Raw genomic sequence first — 9,680 nt, 5'->3', positions numbered from 1 at the left:
ACTTATTTGCATGGTCGGACACATGACATCACTTACTTTTTAAAATATTTTAATATTTATTCTATTTATCTAGGATGCAAGGTCCTTAATATTTTAATAAATTTATTTTTTATAATTTTATAAAAAATAACGTCAAAGACTACAAATAAAAATACTTATTAAAAAGTAATTTATGTATTAATATTTAAATACTATAAAAAAATTAATTTTTTTATAATTTAAAATTTTATTAAAATAGTGAAAATCTAAACTACTTTTTCTGTTTAAAAATTTAAACCCTTTCCTTTTTTGATATTTTTTATTTTTTATTTTCAAAATAACTTATATAGGTTTCAATTGTAAATAATTTTTAATTTAAATTAAATTTTTAAATACTTCATGTTTAAATATTTTTTGATTTATTTGATAATTTGGGTTCATAATTATAATATAGTTAATAAAAAATAGTATTGCTTATCAAATAATATATTGAAATTATAATTATTTTTTTATTTTGTAGATATATTATTTTATTATTTGGTTTTTATATTTAATTTTATGTAGTTTGTAGATGATTAATGAATTAAAAATTGTCATGTTATTAGTTACTGAACCTGATAATTTATTATGTAAGATTATATTTTATTTAATTCTAATATTTTAATTAATAGTAATGAAAAGTAATTTTTAACAAGTTTTACAATTTTAGATAAATAAGCCATAGTAAGATATTTTAAAAGAAAATAAATTATTTCACAAGACTCAAATACCAAATAACAACAATAAAATTTTATTAATAATAATACTCAACAATATTTTTCTAAGTAAAATCCTGTTGAACTATATCTAAATACTTTCTCAGCAAGAGAAAAAAAACTTTCTGAGTATTATATTAATAATACTATTAAAAAAATTTCTGAATCTGTCCTTATTTATTCGTCTCTATGAGTGGCTGTTTGTAAAGGGATAAACAAGTTTTGTAGGCCAAACAAGGGTAGCTCTCTTCTCGAGTAGATGATGGAGCATATAATTTTCTCTTGGGATTAAGAAGAAGCAAAACATAGATGTTTATGTATGTACTGAATGGATCATCTCTGATGCCAAGACTAAAAAGAATATGCTACTATAAATGCCATGCCAACCCAAGTGTCATATGCTTGCAACTTAATTATCTGCTAAGGAAAAGACACAGGAGCAATTAGTCAAATTTAGTATGCTCACTAATTTCTTGGAAAATTGATCCGTGGGTAGCCGTGTGAAGGCAATATTCTGAGCTCAGGGGAGTCGTCATCTCTACCTCTTCCGTGTACTTTCCCAACTCGACGACAAGAATTATTTAAGTAGTAGAATATTATTACTATTTTTTATTCGAAAGAGTAGGAATTTTCAACTCTATTTTTAATTTAAAAGGAAATAAATATTTATTATAACAGTAACATAGGCTTATTCATTGATCAAATAATTTAATTTGTTTGGCTTGACTCGAGATGGGTTTTAGTTAGAATTTTTTAAAATAATTTTTTGTATTTTATTAAAAATGTGATTGTTAAGAATATAATTTTTTTAAAAAATAATATTACAACCATTGATATACGTGAGAAACTATTGATTGCAAGAAATGTTATTATTGAAAAAATTACATTTCAGTGTTTGATTTAAAAGTATTTTATTAAAAATATAATATTAATATACAAAGTTACTTTTATCTATAAAAATAAAAAATTGAATAAATTTATCATTTTTAATGTAATTTTTTAATTTTTTAAACTTTATCCTTTAAAATAATAAAAAATAACATGACAAATATAACATAATATTTGAATCTTAATTATTTAAATATTAAAATATATAAAATTATTAAATATGTATTTTATAATAATATCTATAAATGTTAAAAAAATAATTTTAATAATAATGTCTAAAATTATCACACTAATAGTAAAAAACATTATCTAAAAAAAAATCGTAGCTTTTTTTTTGAATCTGTGCAAGTAAGGCTGATGGCAAAAATTTTCTTAAATGGGTGTTATCGAAGAAGAGAGGATTTTGAACTTGAGGGGGGTGTGTCTTTCCGACCTGTTTTCTCGACTTTACCCCCAGCTCCTTCCCTCTCGGGCTGGCAATGTCATTACATTGGGAAAGTAATCTTCCGATCAAAGTACCATACCAAACTTAGTTGACAGTGAACCGGTTTGCATTATAAACTTTATATGTACGTGATTAGGGTTGGTGAGTAGTCATTCACTCTGACAGCACTTCCCCGGAGGGTACGGTAATTGCATGTCGTTTCCCTTTTGTGGCTGGACTAAGAAGGACTTAACCAATATTCCAGATTGAAAAAAAAACAGCTGCTTATGGAAAACTAGGGTCATTGTCAGTCTCTTCTTCCTTCCTGTTTTGGCCAGGCTAGGTATTAATAATAGTTAATATCAGTAAGTAGGATGGTTACCTACAATTTTTACGACGATGAATGATCAGAACCACCCGTACTGCTACAGCGTGATGATACAGGTTACTTAGCTAAACCATGGACTGGAATTTCTATGTTTGGGGCAAGGTTTGTTAGAGCACCCAGGCATAACCTTTTGCGCTTTACATTAGTATTATCTGCAAAAAGAGAAACAAAGGAAGGATGTTAGGCAAAATTTTCCTTTATTTGTAAAATTTTAATGGTTCCTTTCTATTTGTAAAGTCTCTACTTTCTATATATATATATAATCAATTTAATTTTCGAAGTTTCAAATAGTATATGATTTCGAACAAAATGCACCAGAAAGCCCGTTTTCGCAAAAGGAAACTACCAATTGGTGTACTATTTGGAAATGAAAGGCGATTACCTACTAAGTAAGTCACGCTTTTTCAGAAAGAAATGATCGTAATTGTATCCAAGCAAGCTGGCCGCGAACCATGACCTCTCATTAAATATAACTGTATTTATGCCTATCTATCATGGCTTCCATTCCATAGTTGGTCTCATTTAATGGTGCTATTGAGACCATAGCAGTAACACCAACTCACCAAATTAAGTTCATAACTAACAACACCAATCTCACTCGTTATATTTCTAGCCAACGCTCTTGCTAGTTTTCACTCTAATCCCCCCCAATATCCCGTCCTCCCCGGTCCTCCCGTTCTTTTGCCATGGAATTCTATGGCAGAAATACTCTTCATGGCTTCATGGATGATGAAAACGGTTCAACACAGTCACCCCCTCGCCTTTCTATTAGATCTCAGCTAGATATGTATGAGCAAGATCTCCAATCTAGCCCTGGAAGAACTTCTAGCCCCCGTGCAAGTGCCACCATGCACTCAGTGTTGCCACCCGGTAGTCCTGAATCACCATGGACACTCTCTCCTCTTCAAACCCCATCTCCTGCACTCCTCTACCACTGCATCGCTTCTCTTCATCGCCAGGAAGGCAATATCTACTCGATTGGACTCTCAAAAGGGTTAGTTTTCACTGGCTCAGATAGCAATCGTATCCGGGCATGGAGGCAGCCTGACTGCACCGAGCGGGGATATATCAAGGCAAGTTCCGGTGAAGTCCGAGCCATTTTCGCTTATGGTAACATGCTTTTCTCTACACATAGAGACTGCAAGATCAGGATTTGGAACTACACAGTTACAGATAATTTTAAATTCAAAAAGATCTCAACACTCCCTAAGAGAAGCTCATTTCTTCTGTTTTCTAAGACGAGCGGCCAACAACATAAAGACTGCGTTTCTTGCATGGCTTATTACCATGCTGAAGGGCTTTTGTACACTGGCTCTTATGACAGAACAGTTAAGGCTTGGCGTCTTTTAGATAAAAAATGTGTAGACTCGTTTGTGGCTCATGAAAGCAACGTCAATGCAATAGTGGTCAACCAAGATGATGGGTGTGTTTTCACTTGCTCCTCCGATGGCTCAGTGAAGATATGGAGGAGAGTATATAGAGAAAACTCTCACACTTTAACCATGACGCTGAAATTCCAACAATCACCTGTTAACGCCTTAGCCTTAAGCACAACATTCAACAACTGTTTTCTCTATTCGGGTTCATCTGATGGCACCATCAATTTTTGGGAGAAAGAAAAAATGTCCGGGAGGTTCAACCATGGTGGTTTTTTACAGGGTCACCGTTTTGCAGTTTTGTGCTTGACGGCTATAGAGAAGTTAATATTTAGTGGCTCAGAGGACACAACGATTAGGGTGTGGCGGAGAGAGGAAGGAAGTTGTTTCCATGAATGCTTGGCAGTGTTGGACGGACATAGAGGCCCTGTCAGATGCTTGGCTGCTTCTTTAGAGATGGAAAAAATTGTCATGGGATTTTTGGTATACAGTGCTAGTTTGGACCAAACTTTCAAGGTATGGAGGGTCAAAGTCATGCCCGAAGAGAAAGTCTGCTTCGATTTTGCAGACCGAAACGATTCAAAGTCGACAAAGACGATGGAGTATGAGATGAGCCCTGTGTTGTCTCCTTCTTGGGTCGAGAAGAAGCTTCAAGGTAATCATTTCCAGTAATTTAAGACAATGTTTCCCTTGCTAGTTCATTTTTTGACTTTTACATTATTAGTTCCGGTTGGTAGTTCTTTTCTCAACAATCTTGTACAAACAAAGGCTAGCCCAAAATAAAATCTCGTTATTTCGAGGAGCTGCCACGGCGTTTACTTGAGTTTCATATACATATAATTAGTATTATGCATGGCCATATTTCTCCGTCCGCATGCTTATAAAAAATATCAATATGATCACTTAATCCGAACCCATGAGCTTTCAGACCATAAATTTCAAGCAGGCCTACAGTTCACCCCAACCGTTGAGGCAAAATTAGATATTGACGTAACAATCGTCATTCATTGTACTGCTTAGATTCACCTAAGCTTAGCGTTGAAATCAATATTCCAGACAATGCTTCTCACATGCATTCAGAGGCCATCTCGATAATTCACTGCAATAATTTCTTGATTTCAATGTGACATGAGAAAGACCAACTCATGGCCGAGAATTAGTCAAAGGCTCAGATGATCTTATTAGCCAAGAAAATGGGTTTTTTCTCTCTCGTTTCTTGAGGATGGGGTCGGGTTTGGGTATGTACTTAGAATTTCGTTTTCGGACAACATTCAGTCAAGAGATTAGGTAGCTTCCATAGGTGCCTTGAATTATCCCACATGGCCCTAACTACTGAAAATAAAAGACGATATAACATTTGGCAGATCCATTCTCGGAGTGACTACTTGCCATAGTACGATTGTTAAAGAGAAATAAATATATATGCATCCCCGCATTGATGAAACATCCATGTCCGGACTCCATACTGAAAGGATATTAATCTGGCAGAACGACTTCGCACCTAAAAATTGTAGTGGCTATTAATTGGACCTATTCACCTGCCTCCATCACCATCGTCTCAGCTACTCGACAGGGTATCATTTAAATAAGAGTAACAAGGGATTACGACCGCAACCTTGGGAAAAAAAAAGGTAGGTTCTTAAATATCGAAACTGAAATGGTAAATGGTAAGTGCTGTCAAGCATTGGCAGAGTCACGGTGAGACTATTGGCTCGATAGTATTCAATTCTCTTTTGTCTAAATGGTCAAGGACCTTGGCTGGTTAAAATCCTCCTACACAACACATTGCCCCATTGGAATTGTTCAGATTTGACGAAGGATCTCTATTCACCAAGGAATTTGTGAGGCAAGGTTTGAGTTCACGACATAATGCAAAGTTTTATCATATTTTTGGATTGGGTGCTAATGCTTTTCAGTTAGGCAGCATGTAGCATTTGCCCTTGAAATAGAACAAATTAAAATTCTTGATTAGTTATAGATTAATTCACAAAAAGGTAAACTAAACAAAGACCCAAAGTACATAGAGCTATCATGAGAGAAAGGAAACATGCAGGGAATTTGATACATTGAGACAGAAAAGAAACTTTAATGTAGGGGATTAAAAAGCTTCTTCCTCGTGTGGAAGGGGAGCATGAGTTCTAACGATGAAGAAGTACTCGTAGATGAAACCAGCAAGGCCACCGCCGATCAGGGGTCCAACCCAGTAAACCCAGTGATCTGTCCAGTCCCAGCTCACCAAGGCAGGTCCGAATGACCGAGCTGGGTTCATTGAAGCCCCGGAGAAAGCTCCACCAGCTAAGATGTTGGCACCAACAACAAACCCAGTAAGCATTGGGCCTAGCCCATCGATGGAACCTTTCTTGGGGTCGACAATAGTGGCATAGACTGTGAATAACAAGGAGAATGTCAGAACAACCTCCCATATAACACCCTGGAGGAAGCCCACTCCACTTGCCAGTGAATGAATTGGAGTATTCTGCATAATAAAAGAAGGAGATATAAAAAATGAACAATTCCAATATGCAGATTTTGTTTGTAAGGGAAGTTTTGTTCACAATTTGTTAACCCAAATCTGTAATACAAATTCATCAGAATCCTGAAGCTCTTTAAACTTACTAATCCTCCAGTGAGATACTTGAGAAGAATACAAGCAGCCGAAGAGGCTAACAATTGATCGATCCAGTAGAGGATGGATCGGACCACGGTGATGTGACCTCCGAAAAGCAAGCCAAGCGTGACTGCTGGGTTAAGATGGCCACCGGATATGTGTCCAGCAGAGATCATAACGCCTACCACAAGGGCATGAGCCACCGCCACCGCAAACAAGCTCACCAGTGTATTTGCCTCCAGCTCACCTGTGATCATCACAGCACGTTAAACCCCCCGCACCCCCCCCAAAAAAAAAAAGGGCACAAATCCTTTAGCACAAAACAAGTTGATTAACGATAATGTTGCAAATTAAGTTAATTAATTAATTGATCACCAGCAGCCATGGAAGTTCCAACTCCTACAAAAACGAACAGGAAAGTGGTGACAAACTCGACTACAAGGGCCTTGATGCAGTCAGTCTGAGCAGCCTCCCGGCTTGTTCCTAAAGCGATTTTCGGCATGGTCACCGGAGAGTATCAAAGGACTGAGCCTAGCTAGAAACGACAGGCTTTAAGATAATTGAGAGCTAGCTCGGCTGTACTTGTTCGACGACGATGCTATATATAAGCCTGATGGTTCGACTATTTCTTTTCTTTTTGCTTTTTTTTCAGAAGTGATGGCACGTTATCATGCAATACAATTATTATGGTAGGACACATTACATAAATACCTGTTGCTCGTTGACTTGCTGTATGCGTATTGGTTATAAATTTGCCAATTACTGTGAGGATTAACATTTGGTTAAATTCAATGTTTACTTGCCAATTTTGGTGTCGAAACGCCCTGTTTTGTATTATACCAGCTAAGCAATGGTATAAAGTATAAGGAAAATAACTTTTACAGCTAATTTGTGATGAGAAAGAGTACATCCTGAGGAAAGGAATGAACACAAATGGAAGAGAATCTTCATCTAAAGATAGGAAGAAGCAGGACATTGAAAACCAGTTTCTCAAATTTGGTGTGAGTCTCCCATTGTGCATGTCTCTCCATAAAAGTCAAACAAGTTGTTGATGATAAGGTTACCCAACTTAAAACAAAATTAAAATTTGCATGTTATTGTCAAGTAAAATATATATATATATATATATATATTGTAAGATTGAAAATAAAGAAGTGGATAATATTTTTCTACTTATTTTACTAATCAAATATCTCTATTCTATCTTTTTACCCTTCTTCCTCTCATAAAAGCATGAATTTACTTGGGATGTCCTTTTTTTAAATTAAAGGAATAATAGTTAAAAAAGTTTTTAAATTAATTATTTAAAAAAATTTAAAAAAGCTTTTATTTTTTTATTATGAATAATCAAGCTTTTATATTTTTATTTTGAGTTAAATAAATCCTTATAACTAAAAATCCACTAGTTGTTATTAGTTAAAATATCATTTATCATTTTATGTCACGTGATACTAACATGTCTTAATATATGATTACATGATACGTTAACATGACATAATGACATGATTATATGACATGATAACATGATTATATGATATTTTTACTATTCACATTAGCATCAAGTCAACAGCAACATGAGTATAAAATGACAAATGATATTTTAAAACAATTAGTCAACTATTACTTATAAGAGTCTATTTAATATAAAATAAAAATATATGGACTTGATTGAATATAATAAAAGAATAATGATTTAGTTAAATTTTTTTAAATAATTTAAAAACTTTTTAAAATATTATATCAAAAATAAAATAGAAAGGTACCTTTGCATTACATTATGTAATGAAAATTATACATAAACCATTATCATTATTTAAAAGCTTGGTGCAAGATTATTATGGATCCACCGCGCGTGTAAATGAGAAAAGCAAAACAGTGATGAATGAGGGATTAAATGTTCATTGGTGTACATACTGCCACTAGAACTATAAAGCAATTATAGCCAAGACCAATGGAATGGGTATATTGTGTTTCTTTCTCTTGAAACCCTTTGCTTTCTAAATTTAATGCTACTTTTGTGAATAAAGAGAAGATGGGTTTTGGGGTTTCAATCATAGGCATCACTTTTCCACATTCCACCGCCAGAAGAAAAAGCTGAGCTTTTCCGAGTTTGCCATCCACTATGATTTTCCATCGCTCAATCTGTGTCGTTTTGAAATGAATATGTCGAGTTAGTGAAGAGTTTGGTGCAGTCTTCTTCACCTTATCTTTCCATCATTTTTTTTTTTTACTGTCTTTGAGTCTACATTTGAGGTCCCAACAGTGAAAGATTGAATCCATTGGAAGCTTTAATTCCTTTCACTGACCATATCCTCTTCATCAACACCAAGTCCCCCCACTTTCCCTCTATTTTTTCTCTTGTCAAGATAAAGGTGGCTAAGGTACCGGAAGCTCACCTAGTTGACTTGTGATTAAAAGCAAAGCCTCAATACTTAACCAAGACAAAATATGAAAAGCATATTTAAACTACCGGCATCATGATCATTTTCCCATCAATAAAATATGCAATAACCCACGCTTCTTCTTCCTCAACACCCGCTGAATATCATCATAGGACCAAGTTATCCCACATCAATTGGCATCATCACTACCAATGCCATTAATTTGAGAATACATCAAAGTCTTGGTCCAATCATAAGCCTCCTAAATGATCTTTTAAAGCTTAAACTCATCCTTGATTTTCATGAAAATTTAGAATAAAATATACTTGGTACAAGCCAACATTGACCTCTGGCAATGACATGTTTGTTGTCCAATAAAAAATGGGCCTATGGGTGTATGATTACTGCAAAAGTTGGTCACTGCTTTGTCATTTTGTTCATCATGACTCCACCGGGCCAGAGCTATGTCAATTATTAAAACATGAAAGAAAATAGTATTCAATGTATACCAATACGAAAAAACTGGCAAAAAATGGGTTACTATTGTTCAATATATCTATGTATAAACTACTCAAAAGTAAAGGTTTGTTTATTAAAAAAAAAAAACAATGGTTTATTGGATCCAAAGAGGATGCATTCCATTGGGGCCTTGATCTCTTATAATTTTGAGCAAAATTTCTCTCTTGATGATCACAAATTACTTACTTATAAACATAGCAATACTCAAGATTAATATGACTATATTTAACTTGAGTTATTGGTTAATTGTAATTGTTACTGAAATTATAAAAAGTTGCAGCATCAAATATACAGTTGTTTGTTCTCTTGTGCATGTCAACGAAGTCGTGCGTTGATGCGTGATGAGCAGATAGGAGCCAGCG

General features: G+C 34.5%; 2 protein-coding genes across 2 annotated transcripts; one reads left to right on the top strand and one right to left on the bottom strand.

The window, feature by feature from the left end:
- The first annotated feature begins 3,105 nt into the window (after window positions 1-3,105).
- On the top strand, window positions 3,106-4,639 carry LOC18587963 (protein JINGUBANG-like). Its single transcript, XM_007012049.3, has one exon. It carries the CDS (start codon window positions 3,121-3,123, stop codon window positions 4,480-4,482), a length of 1,362 nt encoding a protein of 453 aa, XP_007012111.1. The 5' UTR covers window positions 3,106-3,120; the 3' UTR covers window positions 4,483-4,639.
- A 1,117-nt stretch (window positions 4,640-5,756) lies between these two features.
- On the bottom strand, window positions 5,757-7,024 carry TIP4;1 (tonoplast intrinsic protein 4;1). The gene is made up of 3 exons (XM_007012048.3): window positions 6,794-7,024; window positions 6,427-6,665; window positions 5,757-6,286 (listed from the first exon to the last, which is right to left on the bottom strand). The coding sequence occupies exons 1-3, from the start codon at window positions 6,918-6,920 to the stop codon at window positions 5,909-5,911; spliced, it is 744 nt and encodes a 247-aa protein (XP_007012110.1). The 5' UTR covers window positions 6,921-7,024; the 3' UTR covers window positions 5,757-5,908.
- Window positions 7,025-9,680: the final 2,656 nt, after the last annotated feature.

This window comes from Theobroma cacao, chromosome 9, assembly GCF_053813885.1.
Source record: "Theobroma cacao isolate CCN51 chromosome 9, ASM5381388v1, whole genome shotgun sequence".
Classification (NCBI taxonomy): domain Eukaryota; kingdom Viridiplantae; phylum Streptophyta; class Magnoliopsida; order Malvales; family Malvaceae; genus Theobroma; species Theobroma cacao.
Note: the sequence above shows the minus strand (reverse complement) of the source record. Positions and strands in the feature narration are given on the sequence as shown.

What these genes read in the sequence shown, in the direction of transcription:
- LOC18587963 (XM_007012049.3), top strand. Translation starts at nt 3,121, where the DNA reads ATGGAATTCTATGGCAGAAATACTCTTCATGGCTTCATGGATGATGAA.